The following is a 20,746-nucleotide window of genomic DNA, read 5'->3' as shown; positions in this document are numbered from 1 at the left end:
CTAGTAACTAAAGTTTTAAAATAATTGTAGTGGAGTAAAAGTATAATATTTGCCTCTGAGATGTAGTGGAGTAGAAGTAAAAGTATTGGAAATTAGAAATATTCGAGTAAAGTACAAATACCTCAAAATTGTACTTAAGTACAGTACTTAAGTAAATGTACTTTGTTACTTTCCACCACTGCAGCGGAGCTAACAACACTGCAGAGCTCAAGACCCCCTAGATTGAAGTCCCGAGTTGGTATTGGCTGGTCCGCACTCAGACATCACATATAGATACACGTATATGGGTATACAAGGGACACAGACAGACAGACAGACAGACAAACGGGTACAGCAGAGAGTTGGTCTTTGTTTCTGTCGGTCTGTGCGTCTGCGTTTCTGTGTGTCTGTGAGCTAATCTCGCAAGCCGCTGGACGGATCAGTGGCAAATCTCTTGTGCACACTGGCAGTAGGCAAAAGAATATCCGGGGCTCGGATTTGACTGAAACTTTGCTAACATTTGGAGTCATATTACATCATGTATACGTTAAAGACGCCTGACGTCACAGGCTGGCCACATGAAGTCTGAGGTCCTTATTGGAGCCACGCCCTTCCCATGCGGATTCAATGTCTATTATTATTCGATATATACAGTACAGTATATATTCAAGCGAAACTCTGGCATGTCTATCTATACTGTACCTTGTGCCAGGCATGGATTATGCACCCCTACCCCTCCTGATAGTGAGATCACTATCGGGTGTATTGTGTTAAGTATGCTTACACAGCCCTGGTTCAGCTCAATGGTACACAGAGATCGAGTACCACTCAGCACTTCTGCAGTGTTTTGGCTCGCTGAGTGCTCACATAAAGCACTATCTGTAGTTCATGCTGAGCGTAAAACCTCAATAAGGCCCAAGTCTTAAAACACAACGTGCACAGGGTCACAGTAACGGAGTTGCAGACTTCGACAAAGTATCTCTCTCTCTCTCTCGCTCTCTCGCTCTCTCGCTCTCTCGCTCTCTCGCTCTCTCTCTCTCTCTTTATGTAGTTCTCTAGACTCTTGAGTTTGTATTGGCAGTGCCAGTTTTCAATTCTAATCAATCACAGCAAAGGACCATCTGGGCAATGATTTTCTTTTTCTTTCACTGGATAATATTTTAGAGTTATTGGTTTAAGTGGAGCAAGCTAGCTTTTCTGGAAGCTTTCTATTGGTGGGTGTGTGCGTGTGCGTGCGTGCGTGTGCGTGCGTGTGTGTGTGTGCGAGAGAAACGGAGAGACACAGGGTGAAGGTAAGAAATATTTTCATAAACGGCTTCAAATTGCTGATTGAGTCCATTGGCTCTAATGAAATTAAGAACTTTGATTACTACATTGGCATTGTCCATTTTCAGGCTTTTGCTAGACCTACTGTATATAAGGCCTCTGCACCAGCTCCACAAATACTTTGGTGACAGTCAAACATGCATCAACACAGTTGTGTGTGTGTGTGTGTGTGTGTGTGTGTGTGTGTGTGTGTGTGTGTGTGTGCGTGCACGCACGCACGCACGCACGCACGCACGCACGGGGGGGTGGGGGGAGAGACAAAACAATCACAGAAATTGAAATTAAAAAAGAGTTTGAGCTGGTGGGAGGGTGAGTGCAGGAGCGAGAAGGAGGGATAGAGAGAGAGTGTAGAACATAAAAACTGTGAAATGGAGCATATTAGACAGAGTGTAGGTGTTTGGAGAGAGAGAGAGAGAGAGAGAGAGAGAGAGATGTTACCCTGAGATGAAAAGCATAGACTTAAGAAGCAGGTGAAGGGGAAAAAGCTGTTGGAGTGATGTCGAGTGGAAACAAAGGCAGTGGTCTGGTGGATTAGCCTCCGGGGCAAGCGATGGGAGGGAATGGGGAGGGGTGAGGTTGTCTGGGGGCAGCTAGTTTGACTTGAAAGAGTCCTTAAGTGGTGCACTTTATCTCCCTACTTTTCCAACTGCCCCCCCCCCCCCTCCACACACAATCCTACGGTAGACCACCTCAGGAGAGAAGATGAGGGACTTTGCCAAGACCCTGAAGAACAAGTTCAGGTCGAAGCAGTACTTCAGTAAGCACCCTCAGCGAGGATACCTGCCAGTTCAGTCTGTGCTAGAGGCTGACAGCTCCGAGACGTGAGTCAAATGCAATAATATGCATGCGTGTGCACACACACACACACACACACGCACACGCGCACAGCACACACACACACACACACACACACACACACACACACACACACACACACACACACACACACACACACACACACACACGCTAAGAGTGTGAAAAACATTTACAAAGTCAATCTGACACCAACATGTGCACATTGACTCATAAGTCTGTCTCTCTGTCTCTCTGTCTTTCTGTCTCTCTCTCTCTCTCTGTCTGTCTCTCTTTCTTTCTCTCTATTTCTTTATCTCTTTGGCGCTTTCTTTCCCATCCTCTTTTCCCCATCATCGTCTCTTCTCACACAGTCACACTTGCATGCACAGACACTCTCAAAGGCAGACTCTTCAAAGAATTACAGCTAGTGTTGTGTTACGTTTGGATATACACGTGTACTGAGCTCGATGTGTTAAAGTGCGATTTCAATTCATGCCTTTCTTTTTTTTCTCCTTTTTTTTAAGATACTGTATCGGGGAACAGTGCTTAGTGGAACTGGTAGCGATTATATAAAGAGCTTTTTTGACCCCCATCATACATACACTGCTTTTACGCTGACATTCTGCACCCTAAAAACTCATTTGGGAGTGCATCCTCAAATGTCTCATGTCGAGGAAGTCAGCCTCCCATCCAGTAATAATAATAATATAAACTTTATTTGTATAGCACCTTTTTAAACAAAGTTACAACTTAAAATCAAACAGTAAATCATAAATCATAAACAATAAAAAATAATAATAGGATGACAAGACAGCAACACACAATAACAGTTTCAGTGAGAATAGATGCATCAATTCTGCCGTTAGGGGGTTAAAAAGGCTTTTTTATAAAAATGGTTATGGAGCTAGCAAGCCTGAGGTCCAATGGGAGGCTGTTCCAGAGTTGCCTTGATGGCAAAGGCCTGGTCACCCTTGGTCACCGGCCTAGATTTAGGAACAACTAGTAGAGCCGACTGAGAGGACCTCAGGCTATGGACAGGCACATAGGGTTCCAGCAGCTCAGCAAGATATTGAGGTGCCAGGCCGTTAAGAGCTTTAAAAGTTAACAATAAAATCTTAAAATCCATTCTAAAGGTTACTGGCAGCCAGTGCAGTGCAGCTAGTACCGGGGTTATGTGCTCTGATCTTCTAGTCCCAGCAACTAGTCTGGCAGCCGCATTCTGCACCAACTGCAGGCAGTGTATGGATCCCTTGCTGAGAGTTGAGTAGAGGGTGCTACAGTAGTCCAGGAGAAATGAAATAAGGGCATTGACAACTTTATGTCAATGGAACCATCTAGGGCGCTATACGTACCTACTGAGCCCCACCGTGATTGGAACCTTGGTTTTCTTCTCTCTCTTATTCACCTAACTACAGTGAACTATCAAAGATTATAGTACAGTGTATGTAAATAATAATGTTTGTTAGTTAGTTAGATTAGATGAATGTTATTGTTCCAAAGGAACATTTCTATACTGGCTGCTGTAAAGTGGAGACAATAAAAATAAATACAAGTGCAGTACAGTTAGAGTGACCAGACATAACATCCCAAAACATTCAGTACAGTCTTGAATTACGAGCAGTTGTCCCGAATCATGTCCTGTTTGTCTCAAAACCCAGAGATTTTTTTATAATGGTTAAGTCTGTTTTTTGGAATGGTCTACCTGAAGGAAACAGAGCAAATTGTGATTATACAATACATGGGAGGAGTGCACCTTCCCCGGTGCATCCGGCTTGGATGGGTGCTTCAGCTAACACAATTGGTGGTAATCGTGGGAGGGAAGCCGGGCGGGGAGGGATATCTCTGTCACTGCACTAGCGACTTCACAGATTGGCCAGGGTGCCTGTTCAGTGGGGAGCTGAATTGGGCATGATAGTGAATTCAAATGTGTTATGTCCTACTGGTGAAACCCCTTACTGTCAAGTCAAGTGAAAAGAAGCAGCTAACAACTTGTATATCGGAGGAGACACGTGCTCGTCTACAGCAGCGACAAGGGAGTACAGTACAAGCCAAGGGGAAGTGAAAATGCTATCTTTTGAGAGAGAAAAAAGGGGAAGTCTGTAGGGATGGATGATCCCTCCTACCCATCACCTTCATGGCTTTATGCACCAGCCGCTGTTGTTGAGACCTCAGGGCAATTGGGTTGGGAAAGGAGGTTGAGCTTCAACAGTGGGGTTTTCTGTGGAGTGCTAAAAGCAAAAACCAGTGAGCAGAGCTTTGTTTTTTTTAACACTTTGAAGGAGGCTCTGTGCTGACATTTTTCAATTGTGATTTGTGTCAAATAACAAAAAGAAATGTGAGTATTTTGTCCCCTTGACATTTTTTTAAATGTATTTCTTTGATACTTCAGCCAGGGCATGTGTTAGAATCCCACAACGGACGATGCTTTCGATGATTGTTTTGGTAGAAGAAAAGAAAAGAAAAGTCATACTCTAGAATAGACATCGTCAAAATGAACACATCAGGACAAGTTGTTACTGAAGTACACGTGAGGATATAGAGTATTGGAATTCACTGTTAACGGGCCAATTTTCTGCACAGACGTGTGTACAAAATCATTCATACACCACACTGCACACGTACAGAGACTATTGTCAGTGTTTTGGCACCGTATATGTTGACTTGCTGTGTGTGTGTTTCATTCCTTGGCAGGCCGTGCTCCTCTCCCAAGTTGCCCCATGCGGACACGCACAGCAGGATTGAGCATTACGCCAGCAGGTATGAGCATCACTGTGCAGCTTAATAGATACACACAACACACTCCTCTGTCACCCACCTTGTGCATTCCAAATCAGACCTCCTCCTCTCCAAATCCCACTCCACTCTCACCTGTCTCAACCCGCCCTCTCTGCTGCCTGACTCCTTTTATTGGTCTTTGCCACACACCGACTGAAGTATTGATCCGCCCACGTTCTGTACTGAGATCAGGCTTGAGTGCTGACTTGAGTAAAGGCTTTGTTCAGACTGCAGACAAATCCGATTTGTGTCTCAAATGTGATCTTTAGGACTGACTGTGTCCACGCTGTTATGGGCAAGTGATCAGATCGTAATTGTGTATTCAGGAATCGGCCTGTCTGCGCCGTATGCTGTGGTAACGATGTAACAATATAGTTTGTGTAGTCACCTCAGATATTTCTCGTCTGTTGCTCTTTGCACTCGTCTCCTCAACATTACACCATGGTTACTAAGTAGAACAATGTACAAGCTATTGTATCTCCCCATCCTCCAGGCACAATAACATTACACAGACCTTTACATATTATTTGACCAACATATGGCACAGATGAACACATGTTTTAAACTATATTTTTGTGATAAAATAGTATTAATAAAATCATTAATAATTATGATTAATGACTAGGATATTCAGCAAAATAATAATTCTAACCACTTTAACCCTGGTATCCCTATTTCAGGCATGTAATGTTATACTCTATATATACAGTGGGATTGGAAAATCAGTCAGAAAAAGGAGCGCTTGTTTTCTTCGACGTCGCCGCCTGCACTACAAAACGGGCGCTCCCTCCCTCCCGAAGCGAGTGCACCGTCCGCGGCCGGCTAAAAGACGAACGCCTAGCGTCCGCTGAAAATAAACTGGCAAGCTAGCTGCGAGCTTGCAGATCGGCTGTTCATTCGGCGAGTGACGCCATCGCCGTTTCTACTCGAGGTCCCGGCTGCCGAGATGGCAAGGGGACCCCGAGGAGTCCCGTCAGCTTTGCGATTTAGCTTTGCCCCCACGGTCTCGAGACGAAAATGTATAAATACATAAATAAAAATAGCATTTGTTTCTCACGGTAAGCCCCGTCCGACCGGGCCGCGCGTCGACTTGTACCGCGGCAACATCAGTCAATAAAACATCGACTGATGCACTTGGACACATCATCAGTGTTGTTACCTGGAGTCACTGGGTGTTTCGGGTCTTGTAACAGACACCCTCCTCCAGGCGACCCGACCCGAGACAGTGGGGGCATGCTACTGCCCCCACTGTCTCTTGGGGGTAGTTAAGAGACAGTGCTAATTGGGCCGACAACACGGATCCACCCACACACGGTGTGGAACGCATGTGAGTGAATCCACGCCATCAGTCCGGCCAATGCCAGGCCAGGAAATGATTGATGTTGCAGCTGTTGGCGACACTAGGAGGCTCTAGGCACTGTGGTTTGGCTCCAGGCCCGGCTCCTCCCTCGTCTGACCAGAAATGGAGGCTTTTATGTGCCTTGCGCCGTCGTTGCTGCTGGGCACAAACATCTCACTCTGCCTTGATGGATTAAACCCTCCCTGCAGGTTTCACAGCAGCCTGTAGCAAAAATGTTCTTCCTCACGGAAGACGTGGTTTGGGCTGCCAACCCTCTCCACCCTGGGTCGCCGTCTCTCCGGCCGTCCGCTGTCTCTCCAGATGTCACCACACTCTTCGTGGTCGTCACCCAGTCTGTTCCTGGTTGTCACTGGTGCCACTCCGATCAAAGCGTCCTGCTTGCTCCGTCTCGCGACTGATTTTCCAATCAGAGAGAGAGAGAGAGAGAGAGAGAGAGAGAGAGAGAGAGAGAGAGAGAGAGAGAGAGAGAGAGAGAGAGAGAGAGAGAGAGAGAGAGAGAGAGAGAGAGAGAGAGAGAGAGAGAGAGAGAGAGAGAGAGAGAGAGAGAGAGAGAGAGAGAGAGAGAGAGAGAGAGAGAGAGAGAGAGAGAGATGCTTTGTTTGTGTATTCTTTCCCTGAGGCACTTGCTCACAACTGTTCTGCACGCTGCCAGAGCACAGCAAGCTCACACATCAAGAGAGCAGGCATGCTTGTCCTCTTTACCTTTTATCTTGTCTCCCCTCCTTCACCCTCCTCTGTTGTTGTTCCTCTTTTGTTTGCCCCATGGACCCACCCACCCCTCTCCCTCCCTCCCTCCCTCGCACTCGATTACCCTCTTTCTCCCCTCTCCACTGTCTGTCGGACATTTTTACCTTCAAGGCCCTCCTTTTGATATTGACGTGTATTACTAAGTCCTTCTTTCACGTTGACTCATTTGTTGGCAATTAGAATTATTTGCTTGGAACGGTCTCTTGGCTTAGGCTGAGGCCCCAGGAAACTTTAGCTGGCACAACATGCCCATTACAATCTGCCAGCGGCCCTTACCGAAATTAAATGGATAAATAGAAAAATGAGCGCTGCACTGTACAACGACCTAATTTAGCAACAAAAGAACAAAAAAGTGAGCTATGTCCACCGGAAAAGAAATGGCTAATTGCGAGCCCCGCGGAACCTGCAAGAAATTGAAAGTCTCTGCTGCAGTGGAATATATTTCAGTGGCACGCCAGTAATGTCTTTGTTGTTTTGTAGCAACTTTGTTCTTCAGCTTTTTCTGTATGTGGCTTCACAGCAGGGAGCAATGGACATGGCTCTTAACTATCTTGTGTCTTATAGTCTGTGGTGGGCCAGGCGAGAATTTGTTACAACCTGAGGTGGCAGAATCTCTTCGGTACCAGTTTGTTTGTAGGTCCATATACTGTATTATACAGTACTCATTATCACAGTATATGCTCAGTAGGTTTTTGTAAGATCTTATGTACCAATATTTTCATTACTCAAGTTTGAATATCACAAAATTAACTACAAAAGTGCGCTCCTTGGAGCACAAGTGTCCACAAAATTTGGAAGGCAGTCATAGTCAATTGGAATAGAATTTGAAAAATGTAGTCTGACACAAATGGCCGGGGCCATTGCGGTTCAAGAGTTATAGGCAAAAACTTGAAGTGGGCTGATATAACGCCACCATGAGGCCAAATTGAAAAATGCGAGGTTCTTCCTTGGCCTACTGGCATGCAAAGTTTCGGATGCAACAAGAGGCAACAAACATCCAATACTTGGAGAAATTCCTCACAACATAACAAACTAGATAACTGCACCCTAGAGTTTTCATGCAGCTATTGTGATTGGGATGGGCATTTATGCACTAAAGCCTGGTGCAGAGAAAGCAACCATTAAAACAGCGACCTCACCGAAATCATGGATGTGCCCCGAGACAACTCCGAACTGTAGTGTACTGCAAAGACATCACATATTTAGACACTGCTTGCAATTTTGCCCTAGGAAACTGACGGCAAATCACCCTTCCTGCACACTTACTAGCACAGGACGTCTGTCCATTCCTTCCCTATGACACCCAGGCCATCGCTAGTGTCATTGGCTCCCTATTTGTGGAATAACCAAAATAATCATCCAAAGTAATACCACAAAGGAGTATACAAAATGTAACTGAAGAGCAAAACATAAGTCTGAAGTTTTACGATATCTATTAGTGCTGCCTTTGCAAAATGATTGGAAATCTTAAATGTTTTAGAATTTCTCATATGAACAACCTCAAAGAAATTTTAACAAAAAACAAACTCAAGTGATTTTGTGTTCTCAATATGTTTAAATGAGAGAAAACAATATGGAATTGTATGAAGGGAAAGTTTTGAAAAGCATTATCATACCAAGACAACCTTTTAGCCATGTCGTGACCTATATGTCTATCCATCTATCTGTCTATCCGTCTATCTATTGGTAGACATGTTCTTTGGATCATTGATCATTGATCCTGGTGTCAGTGAAAGTTGATAACTGTGATTAAGCTACCACCAAAGTGTTTTCATCATATTCATGTTTTTGAGATATACGCTGTAGGACTTTTTCAAAATATCAAACTTGAATTTGCCACCTTGGTTGGTACTAATTAGTGAAAACTCTGTACCATGGACAACATGTAAAAATGGACCTCTGTGGGTACAAATGGGCAGTATGTTGCATGACACATTGATAACACATTCATTTGGGGGTGTAGAATTTGCCTCTGTATTGGGAGATGAGCGTGCACAAAGAACTGACATAGAAAATACAAATAATAATTCATAACTTTTACATAGTTGTATACATTGCAAAAATAATGTGGGGTTGTCACAAAATCCCAAGGCACACTTGTCTCATGGCACACCAGTGTGCCTTGGCATACCGTTTGGGAACCACTGCTGTAGAGTGTAGCTGACAAGTAATGATGTACTGGTCTCTGTACAACAGCAGGACGTTATAGTGAATACAAATGAATGAATTGCAGAAACAGACATGAGCAAGAAAAAGAAAAAAGAAATGGGGCCGTTTATCCACACTCCACTTTTACTGTGATCTGAGACTTGTCCTAATAGGATCAGACAGTCCTTATTATTGCTTTGGAGTGTGTTTTATCTGTACGGTGGCAGTATGCATAACTGACTACAGCATAATCCTTGTGATCTTTGAACGTTTTTCTTTCTTTCTTTCCTTTCTTTTCTTTCCCTCATTCTTTTGCTCTCTTTCTTCCGAGACCCTTTGCCTCCATTAAAATAAGAACATAACATCAAGGCAAAAATCACTTCTCGTCATTCACTCTGCGTGTCCTTGTCACAGCTTCCTTTCAGTGCTAATGGAAAAAACAAGTTGGCATCAAGAATGCTAGTAGGTGTGAGAGTTGGCAGGCCACACAATGAAGTACAGGAGAATGGAGAATGACATATATTCATAATAAAGGTGTGTGTGTGTGTGTGTGTGTGTGTGTGTGTGTGTGTGTGTGTGTGTGTGTGTGTGTGTGTGTGTGTGTGTGTGTGTGTGTGTGTGTGTGTGTGTGTGTGTGTTACAGAGAGAGACGTGTCCTTCAGCCATGTGGAAGAGAATGTGTAAATCCATTGTAATAGTGCTGTCTTCTATTATGTATTTGTTGTTTAGGGTTTGCTGTAAAAGTTCACATTTGCTGACATGTCAGACAGACAAAAAGTCACGCACTCTTTCTCTTTCCCTCCCTCTCTCTCTCTCCCTCCCTCCCTCTCTCTCTCTCTCTCTCTCTCTTTCTTTCTGCTCCCTCTCTCTCTGAGCAAGAACGAACAGCAAAGAAGAAAGCTCCTCCTAGGAATCTGTCAGGAATGCTTTTCACTGCACTCTCTCAGTCACATCCACATTCAGGCGAGGAGCTCGGAAAGTGTAAAAATGGACAGATGAGAGTCAGAAAACTTTTGCAATTGTGCATGCTGCCACCGCACAGATAAAACATGTTCCCATTGCGGAACTCTGTTTTTTACACTTTTCACATTTAAATGAACACTCTGTGTTTTTGCCGCGAGTGCACGTATCCATGCACAACACACCCGGACACACAGCAGGCAGTATGTGCCTCTCTCCCCCTCTTGTCCCTGGCTGGGAGTGCAGGGTGTCCATGATAAACAGCCTGGACTGATTGAATTAGGAGGAGCAGTCAGCTCTGCTGTAGTAGCAGAGGGTTTGGGCTGTATATATATTCTGTGTGCTGGGCTCAGTGCGAGGTGACGAGAAGGAGGAACGGAAGATGTAATATGGATCTCTCTGACAAGCTGTACATCAGTGACCCCTCCCCACTCTGTCCCTCCCCGCTCCATCAGCTGATGAGATTCTGCATCATGTATAGGGTTGTGTGTGTGTGTGTGTGTGTGTGTGTGTGTGTGTGTGTGTGTGTGTGTGTGTGTGTGTGTGTGTGTGTGTGTGTGTGTGTGTTGGGGGAGGTGGGTGCTGTAATGTAGTTGTGTGTGTGGGATATGCTTCGACTACTTTAAAACCTGTTTCATACTTCTGCATTACATTGCTGGGTCTCTGTGACTGATTTCTGTTCTTAAAAGATCATGCCATGCGTTATACTGGCAAACCTGTGTTCTCATTAAGCCCACCATTGCTTGCAGTTAGTCCCACACGTTACAATTCATATTCATGATAGTCACAGTCCAACATCATTTATTTCCTCTATATTAAGCGGTGAGTTTAGGTCAAGGTCAAGTTTATGATGCCCAATGTCCCAAATTGGGCATCTGCTGTCTACAGCATATAGCGTCTGTTGTCTGAATGTATGTACTTCATTGTGAGTCCTGTATGCTCCAGTACTTATTGCAGCAATCTTGTGTCAGTTGTTGTGTGTTGTTCTTTTTGTTGGGTTGTCCCGGCCAGCAACACATGCTAAAGCAGTTTTGTGTGAATCTCATACAGTACATGGAAATGTATGATTATGGTATGATGATGTATGACTATGTTAAGCATTTTGGGTAAATACCCAAATTTGCCCCACTGATTCCTGAGTTACTGTAGTATTTGACCAATAAATGAATCCTGGAAAGGATTTTTCAAACTCCCGTTGCTTCCCTCAATGAAGCCGTTTTAAATTCAGTATGCTCAAACGGCTGGCTTATCAGCAGTCACTACACACAGTGCAGACAGTGAAAGTGCCCTGCGCTGTCAAAGGACGTAAAGGACAGCTGGGCTCAGAGGCGCTGTCCTTAGCCAGACCCAGCATTTCATCTGTGAATTTCCAACTGCTCATAAAAACCCACGCTGTCCATGGTGCTGAAAGGCAGCATTGCTCAAGGATTCCTGAAAGCCTTTCACTGAATGCTTCATGCAAGTCAATATGCCTTTACCTCTCTCCTCCAGAAGAGAGGTAACCACTCAAACCCTAATGTATACTTAATTCAAAAACAGCCGATGTACAAGATCATAATGTACCACATTGTGACACGTTGTGAGCTTGTAGATCTACCAAAACAAGTTTGCCTATACGTTTAGCCTATAATGAATTATGTGTGAAAATTGTTAAGCAGCACTTGCTAGTCATTGCTGCAATCCATTTGTGTTGAAAATCTACATCATATCCTGCAATATTCTCCCACACAGCATTTGTATTTTCTTTATGATCTGAACGTACTCCCAACAGTGAATCTGACTCATCTACTCCACTGTATTCCTCCCTTATTTTCTGTCTGTGTGTGTGTGTGTGTGTGTGTGTGTGTGTGTGTGTGTGTAGACTGGCAGAAATGGAGAGCCAGAATTGTTCCTTCTTCACGGACAGCCTGTCTCCTGATGAAAGCCTGTGAGTATACAGCCCCCCCAACACACCAAACTGTCTCATTACACCCATAGCCTTTCACAATTTACCCTTGGGATTGGCTCGTTGGTGTGTGTGCGTGCGTGCGTGCGTGCGTGCGTGCGTGCGTGCGTGCGTGCGTGCGTGCGTGCGTGCATGCGTGTGTGTGTGTGTGTGTGTGTTTTTGTACTGTGTGTATGTATGTGCACAGGCACGTGTGCTATTAATTCTTTGTGCTTATATCCTCAACACTTTAATTGTGTGTTGGTGGCTGAGAGTCAAGGGAGCAAAAGGTGCCTTTCTCCACATAATGAAAATGACCCATGGCAGTGCATGTGTGCACACGCTTCAGGATAGAATCAAAAGGACTTTTCCACACAGAAAAATCCTTGTGTGTGTTCATTGATTCTGAGGGCCCTATCTTCCGCCGGAGCTACGCCAGCGCTTGCTAAGCCACATATCGGCAGCGCAAGGTTCACTACAGTATCTTCCCCCCGATGTACACGCCTTGCACCCAGATACCAATGATCTACCGCCAACTTTGCGTGTGGGGGGGTGTGTAGGTCTTAAAATAAGGTGTGGTCAGGCGCTACGGCACAATGCTGGTTTTATCGGCTGGTGCAGTGAGGCGCAATTTTGAACTGATACTATAATTTTAAGTTCTCTGTAATCAGCAAAGTGTGGTTGTTAATTCTGTGTATCAAATATGATTTATGACCAGTCATTCAAAGGCTATGGCTTGCAGAGAGAGAGGATTTATTTCTGTATGCAGCCAGCTACATTTTATTTATTCATGTGCTCAAATAGCCTACCTCTTATCGTGTCAGAATGTTGTGAATCCATCCTCCTGTCATTCCTTATCTGTCCCTGTAACTACAATAAGGTCATTATCAATGTCCCAAATGGGCTCCCAAATGTGCAGGGCACAGAGTGCGTTCCCACTGTCAAAGAATGAGCATATGAATAAACTGATATAACAAGATATCACAGATGTCTGTTGGACTAGAGACAATTAGGCTACAGAGACAGCAATACCGGCCATGCACTTGCGTTTGGATTTCTCTCGTTTCAATGTTGATGTTTCGGTGAGCAGAGAGCTTTTGTTTTCTCCCACGTCTCCTGACATCATTATATCACATTGTAAATGTTGCTCGTAGATTTTAAGCTTGTGTGCTTTCACTTCATGCACAAAGGCAACACTACTGTAGAAAAGGTAGTTGCTTGTTTTTGCAGAAAATGCATTTAAGACTTCTGGTGATTAGTAGTTTTGTTCCCTACCTATGTTGAACGCACTTATTGTAAGTCGCTTTGGATAAAAGCGTCTGCTAAATGACTGTAATGTAGAAAAGAATTCTGTGAGTGATGCCACCTGACACCCTGATTGGTTTATATTAATGTAACGCCCCAAACACACCCATGACTAATTCAGGGCCGTTAGCGCTGGGCACTATCACATTGCGCGCTGATAATGCATCCTGTATAGCACCATTGTGCTGGACACAAGTATTGCGCAGCGTTTGCGCCCATTAAAGCCCACGCGGTGCCAAGCAAATAGCAGCTTGCGCGTATTTCAGTTAAGTAATATGTATACCCCTTTCTATGCAAATGAGCCTCATTGCAAAATAAAAAGGAAAATTCCAAAACATCAGCACTAGTAGACACAGTTATAAATATAATCTAACACCGTTATGCCTGATTTGTAGTTAGTTGCGCGCCAGTGTCACACTGTGTTTCAAGGACCTGGAGGCTGGCTGTGTGGGTGGGGGAGGGGTGAGGTGGGCCAGAAGAGTAGGGATTGGGAGCTTTGAAATCAATTAGGAAGTCAATGAGGTCAGCCCTCTCTAAAGAACAGTAAGAGGTACTGGGATCAGATGATTCAAGGACTAGTGCGGGTGTGCAACAGTATCTTGCAATTTACACCTCATTTTGTCGGGGCACAGGTGCTTAACATAGAATCTTGCTTTAAACCCTCTGCCTCTTTGAAGCGACTACATTAAAGTCAAGGTTGCAAGCCAGGATTTTCTTTTCAAAGATCCTTTTGGGATCCCAAGTATGCAGATATGCTGATGTGGTCCATTTTAGTCTTTGTATTTTTGTGTTTTATGCGTGCGTGCGTGCGTGCGTGCGTGCGTGCGTGCGTGCGTGTGTGTGTGCGTGCGTGCGTGTGCCTGCCTTGCGTGCGTGAAATGAGGTCTGTGATTTGTTTATAGCATCTCTATATTTAACTTTACAGTGAAATGTACCTGTCTGTCAGTATTAATTAACCTCAGTGCTGCTGCAGCTTGTCTCTGGTGCCTGGTGCATGTATGTGCTATTTGGATGGAACTTGACAAAAAAACGTGTGTGGGTGTGCATGGGAGGCTCTCCAAAGAACACATGAGGCTTGTGAAGGTTCGAAGGCCTTGTCAGTGCTAACTTAATCTTGACATTTTCCACATAATGGTAATATAGATATAATTGTACCAGATGGCTGCAATTAGAATATGTTTACACAAGTTGTTATTCTTAGATAAGGCATTTTTGTATGTCTTTGGGTATAGGTTCAGGTTAACGTTATTGTCATTTTCCAAACATAGACAAGTGTACACAAGTACAGTGGAACAAATTTGATTTTCTCCTACACCACGGTGCAACATGAAAGGCAAGACATGGTTATACAAGCGTATAATGATACACGGCCAGTCTAAAATAAATGCAGAGCATGCAACAGAGTGAATGTGGGGACTGCATTGTAATCTCTAGCAGCAGTAGATATAAGTGTAGGCTGATACACGTGGGTATAAACAACAGCAAAGTCTTAAAAATGTTAATTGGAAGTATCACAGATTGCAGCAAATTATAACAGCATAAAATGTGTACAGTGTAGGGACAGTATTCATTCAATTTGTTTCTGAAATGTAGATTAAAGAATTTGCCCAGGCTTTTGGCATAATATAACTTAAGCCAATAATATTCTCTGGTCTCATGGTCGTTCTCCCAAGTTAAGTTGGTTGGAGCTTCCAAGAAGTCTGTTCTTTTCATTCTTGGTATCGAGAAACAGCCTTGTTGAATATTCGTCTACACTTTGTATACCTTTGTCGGCCATTTGGTTCCATCAGGTGTTCTTGGAGACTCTCCCGTTTGTATGTGTCTTTCTCTATTGATTTTTTCATCTCCCCCACAACCCTGTATGTCTAGCCATGTTGTTCTGTGCTGTCATATTCGTGTATCCTGTGTCTTGCTAGCCTGCCCGTTTGTCTATGAGTGCTTCTTTTCATTTCTTGCTGTATGGCTCTCTACAGTATGTGCTCTTTATGCTTCTGGCTGCTGCATGGCCGGCCTCGTGCTATAGTCTGCCCTATATTTAATCTTCCTTTCTTTTCTCTTCTATCCTTCTGCACTGTGGTTGCATCAGCTGGTAATTGCCAGTCTGGCATTGTCTCGAGCCTAGATAGTAAATAAATTCTACAATATAGGATTCCAGACTGACAAACAATTATAGCCTAAATCATTCTTGCTGGGGTGCTAGTGGAACCATATGGAGCAAAGATTAAAGTGAATCTGGTCATCTGTAAGCACAATCAGCCTGCCTAGTATCCATGGACTAGAGTTCCATATGGCTATAAATCTCTGTTGTAAGGCTACAAGATATAAGACCCAAGTTGCTCGATCATGACATTAACGTCATTAATCTTACCTAAATGATTCGGTCTGTGAAAGTCACAGACCCATGCATGCGTGCCACTAACTCTGGGCTATTTGTGTGAGCATGTTTGCTTCCAAATTGCTATTTGTTAGTTCAGTACCCCATTATAATGCAATTATTGTACCCACTTTCGGCGTGGCTGTAGGCCCATGTCACTTTGTCAGTAGATACTGTGCGGGTAGAATTTATTCAACAGCTTAGCTGTCAAAAACGGATTTCCAGCTGGCGAATGGGAAATCTCGTGTTAACTTTGGCTGCGTCGTCTATATGACAGACTGCGATGCTTCGTTGCTCTGTTTCATCCGAAACGCTGCCCTGTTGTGTAATGTGTGGTCCCTTTCTGTCCTGCGCTGCTCTGTCTTGGCACGTCTCTTCCTGTCCCATGTCCAACTGTGCCCGGTGCATTGTGTCCTTGGCTCTGCTGCTCTGTGCTGCTGCTACTGCTGCTACTGCTGCTGGCGGCTGTGTTGCTCATGGCTCAATGTGCTGTCTCCTGTGTGGGGGACTCAGGGATGAAGATCACTACCTCCTGCGTCACTCCTCCAGCCCAGCCCTGGACCAGGACTCGCCGTGCGGACAGCACCTGCTGCTGGCCCACCTTGAGCATCAGGACAAAGACGAGCTCCAACGCACCCTCGCCCGCCTGGAGAATGAGAACCGGTCAGTGGTGTACAGACAGTGGTTCTCAACCTTTTCTGGGCCGCGACCCCCCCCAAAGAATAATATTTGAACCGTGGAACCCCCCCATCCAGACAAGCACTTGGAATGTAGCGGTTGAGGCATTACATTTTCGGTTCCACAGATAAATATTGTGAAAATAGCAGATCTACAAGCTCACAACGCCTTGCTTTGCGAGGTGTTGTGAGCTTGTAGATCGTCTATTTTCAAAACAAAATTATTACATTATTTGACAATTTGGCCAATGTTTCACCAGTTTTTATTGTATAGTTTGTTGATTACTTCTGATGCAGTAATGGTCTTTTTTCTTTTATTTCTTTTTGAGGTATTAAAAAGGTCTTAAAAGTCCTTAAATTGTCACTTCACTGTCATCTGGGAACCCCCCAAAATCATGTGGGGACCCTCCTGGGGGTCCCGACCCACAGGTTGAGAACCACTGGTGTACAGTATGAAAGTGAGAGGCGCAATGGGTTCTGTGTGTGATTGGAATGTGTGTTCGGGAACCATGTTAGCTGTGGGGGGGGGCATTGAACAAATATCATCTGCTTTGTTGTTTTTGTTTGTTGTTGGGGAATCGAGGCTGTGGGAGGTGGATGCGTTAACCGTGTGCGTGCGTGTGTGTGTTTGCATGCTTGTAATCCTTCATCTGGAGCCTCCGTACCGTGCGGTTCTTTATGGGCTATTGGTTATGCCAATCAAAGACCACCTGCTAGGCGTAAACACTTTCACTTTTGATTGAGGCCTTTGATGAAAGAAAACAATCATTTATTTCATGCACACAGTAGTGCCAGTTGATAAAACTGCATCACCAGCCCACAGAAATGCCATTTATTAGGGTTGTCCGATATTGGCTTTTTTACCGATAACCGATATACCGATATTGTCCAACTCTTAATTACCGATACCGATATCAACCGATACCGATATATGCGGGGATTATTGTGATTAGGGTAAGCTCAAATTTCATATCACACACACCATATACAGTAAGAACTCCTGTAACTTATTTATAAAGCAAAAAAAAAAAAAAAAAAAAAACATTTTTTTTTTTTTTTTTCAAAAACCGATACCGATATTTTCCCGATATCAATTTTTATGCTAATATCGGCCGATAATATCGGGAGGCCGATAATATCGGACATCCCTACCATTTATACTTCAAATTATGCACAAACCAATACCACCAGTGTATTATTATTTATGCACAGATTCAAGATGTATTAATGTGATACAAGGATGGATGTTTTTTTAGACGACCTCATTTTAGATGTTGTGCCCTCAGGTAGTTTGTCCTCACTCGAGGTCAATTATTTTTCGTATTCACTTAATTTGATACCAGAGGCAATCTGCATAGGTATGAATCATGCACATACATTTCTCTTGTCTTCTGAGGGCCTCTATCCTTTTAGGTACACAGAAAACACTCACACACACACACGCACACACACATGCACGCACCCACCCACCCTATGCCTGTCTGAAACCTTGACCCATTTTTTTTACCCCCAAGTATGATGCCACAGTGTGCTCTAAGGCTCTTATTCATCACTAGTTGTTGCACTAGTTTATTTTAGAGGCTGGGAATCGTTTACTGTGTGATGTGCCTGGCGTTTGAACGCTACCTCACTGTTGTATTGTTATTGGGAGAAATCAAACAGCTTTGATCTTTTAGACTGGGTGTTTGGATTTGCTGCTGACACAGTACAGCTCCTATTCACCCCAAAGCCCTACAAATTCGGCATCTGACAAAAGGCATTGATTTTAAGATATTCTAGCAACAAAAGGAAACAAAACAACACAACACAGCACACTCTCAGTAATGCTAGATCCCTCAGGCTAAAAGCCTGTATCTTTAACATAATGGCAGTTTATATTCAAGACATTTATAGAATTGTGTGCATGCAGATTCAAGGCTGCAGTCAGACTGAGAGAGAAGGAATTACCTGACTCCATTTTATATTCTAAACAAAGATAACTGTTGTGTATGCATTAATGTGAGCAGCATTTCTTCATGTAATTATGTTAAACATCATCTCAGTCAATCCTATAGAGATGCTACATTTCTGCCTGTGTGTGCTAAATGACTGCTGCGTTAATATTAACACGCATCTCCCTCCAGCACATTGATGCATGTTTATGCATGTGAACATGTGTGCATGCCTACACTGCAAAATCCTGAGTGTTAACTTAACTCTGAGTGTAAACATTAACACATTTTACATTTACATTAACACTCAGGATTTTACTGTCTGCGTGTTCGTGTTCGTGTGCGTGCGAGACATGCCACTGAATCCATCTCCTCTTTGGCCCTCCACACAAAGGGTGCTGCAGGGGGAGTACCGGCGTCTGAAGTGGAAGCACGAGGAGGCGGCGTCGGTTCCCATGCTGACGGAGGCCGGCGAAGGGGGACCCGGCTCGCCCACGGCAGACGAACAGCAGGACGAGGAGCTCCTGGCCGAGGCGCGGGTCCTCCGCCAGCACAAGACGCGCCTGGAGACCCGCATGCAGATTCTGGAGGACCACAACAAGCAGCTGGAGTCGCAGCTGCGCAGGCTCAGGGAGCTACTGCTACAGGTAGTTGAACGGGGTCAAGCAGCGGTCTATATTTAGTCTCCTCCTTTTTTATAAAACCAAAGCAAATCGAATCTCTAGTCTAGTGCATCGAGCACTCAGATAATGCGCACCTTGCCTGCAATTAGCTAGAACCGGTAGAGCCCATAAGCCGGAGGAATAGGAGCATTGTAATTGGCTATTTAGTTGTATATATCCCACAATGGTGCAATGGAACAGAGCTGCAGAGAGAATGTCACAGGCCAGGATCATAAGCAAAGAAAGCTGGTGTCATAGATGTTTGCTCTGGGTGAGGATTGGATTGAGACTAGCTCAGACGTACAGCTACTGATAATGTGGAGGTGTTTGGTGGGCAATGTTGTCCCAAGTATAAGGAAAATGGAGTGAAAGTGATGGTAAATGTTACTGGACATTGTGTGCTAAAGGTAGCTCAGTGGATGTATTTGGCAGAAACTGTGAGGTCTGTGAGTGGGTGGAGGTATCTACTGCTCGACAGGGCAAGACAGGGGATCCAGTAAAAATAGAATATATTCAGGGCTGCCAACTTTTCACAAAACCATCGAGCGAGATTTTATGGCATAAGCGCAGCAACATTTTTTGTGGCCTGTTCAGGGTCACCACCAGACTTTCCTTTTATTCATTTTTGACCATTTACAAGCATTTACCCCAGTTCATAACTTCACAGAAAAAAAAAAGAAAAGTGCCCTCCTCAGTGCGCAGATCTCTGCCAGGCCGGAAAAATCGTATACCGTCCACTAACCATCCGAGGAGGCGTATCTGATACAAAGAAGGAGGGGTTGGAGGCAGCAAGAATGTAAACCCGAGGTGAAGGCTTATGTGTGGCCATTGTCTTGAGGTGATAATGGCCACTGGACTCGTATGAATAATCCATGCTTTGCATTGAAAATGCATCTAAGGCTAAAAGCAGCTCCAAAGTAGTTGAGTTACAGGGTGATTAACATTAGATACAGTAGAAAATCTGTACAAAGCATATTGTAATTGTACCCAGTCTAACTGCATGCTCTCACTTATGTGTGGATGCATATAGTATAGGCCTATTATTTATATGTGTGTGTGTGTGTGTGTGTGTGTGTGTGTGTGTGTGTGTGTGTGTGTGTGTGTGTGTGCGTGTGCGTGTGCGTGTGTATGTGTATATATATATGTACTGTGTATACACACACATAAATTTTCACTCTATATCTAAATGCAAAGTAATTAGTTGTCACAGACATGTTGCATGCTTCTGCTGCGATACATCTGTGCTTTCTAATGCTTTCTCAAATTTGTACCTCGATCGCTCTAATCTTTCACTGAAGAGCGTGCAAGAGTATTGTTTCAGTATGAACCACAGTGGTACAAACCAAAGGCAAGATATAGAACTTGAGGAGCAGAGAGGCACCGTCTGAAATGGCATACTAACATACTATTTACTCTGCCAGATTACTTTTTAGTATGTCTGAAAGCGTACTTAGTAGCTACTACATAGTACGTAAGATGTATACTAAATTCAGCCATTTTTCTTTTGTATTCAATAGTGGGCAGGGTGTGGTCTAAATTATATTAGGCTAAGTACAGCTTTGTCACAAATAACACCTGTACTTCTATAGCACAAGAGAAATGGTGCTGTCTTGCAAATAGAAGGCCCCTAGTTCAAATTCACCTTTTGGAACATTTCACTCTGAATCTAAATGTTAAGTAATTGTCACAATTGTCTCGTCTTTGTTCAAAACCAAAGATGAGTTATTTTCCAAGGTTTACCTGGCTCTAATCTTTCACTGAAGATTCTGCAAGAGAAGTGAGT

At 44.0% G+C, this 20,746-nt stretch overlaps 1 protein-coding gene across 3 annotated transcripts in view; it reads left to right on the top strand.

Annotated features, from left to right (window-relative positions):
- drp2 (dystrophin related protein 2) overlaps nt 1-20,746 on the top strand; it is a 174,134-nt gene that overhangs the window by 144,498 nt on the left and 8,890 nt on the right. For 2 of the 3 annotated variants that reach the window (XM_084041078.1, XM_084041077.1), the window contains 5 exons: nt 1,990-2,126; nt 4,792-4,857; nt 11,952-12,017; nt 16,207-16,356; nt 18,696-18,948. In XM_084041078.1, coding sequence (XP_083897204.1) covers nt 1,990-2,126; nt 4,792-4,857; nt 11,952-12,017; nt 16,207-16,356; nt 18,696-18,948 — 672 coding nt within the window. Of the gene's footprint in view, nt 1-1,989; nt 2,127-4,791; nt 4,858-11,951; nt 12,018-14,292; nt 14,391-16,206; nt 16,357-18,695; nt 18,949-20,746 lie in introns of those variants that run through there. The other variant, XM_084041079.1, reaches the window with a different exon arrangement.

This window comes from Gymnoscopelus microlampas (genome assembly GCF_963454915.1).
Source record: "Gymnoscopelus microlampas genome assembly, chromosome: 18".
NCBI classification, from domain to species: domain Eukaryota; kingdom Metazoa; phylum Chordata; class Actinopteri; order Myctophiformes; family Myctophidae; genus Gymnoscopelus; species Gymnoscopelus microlampas.
The sequence above is the reverse complement of the archived record's forward strand: the minus strand, read 5'-3'. Positions and strand labels throughout refer to the sequence as shown.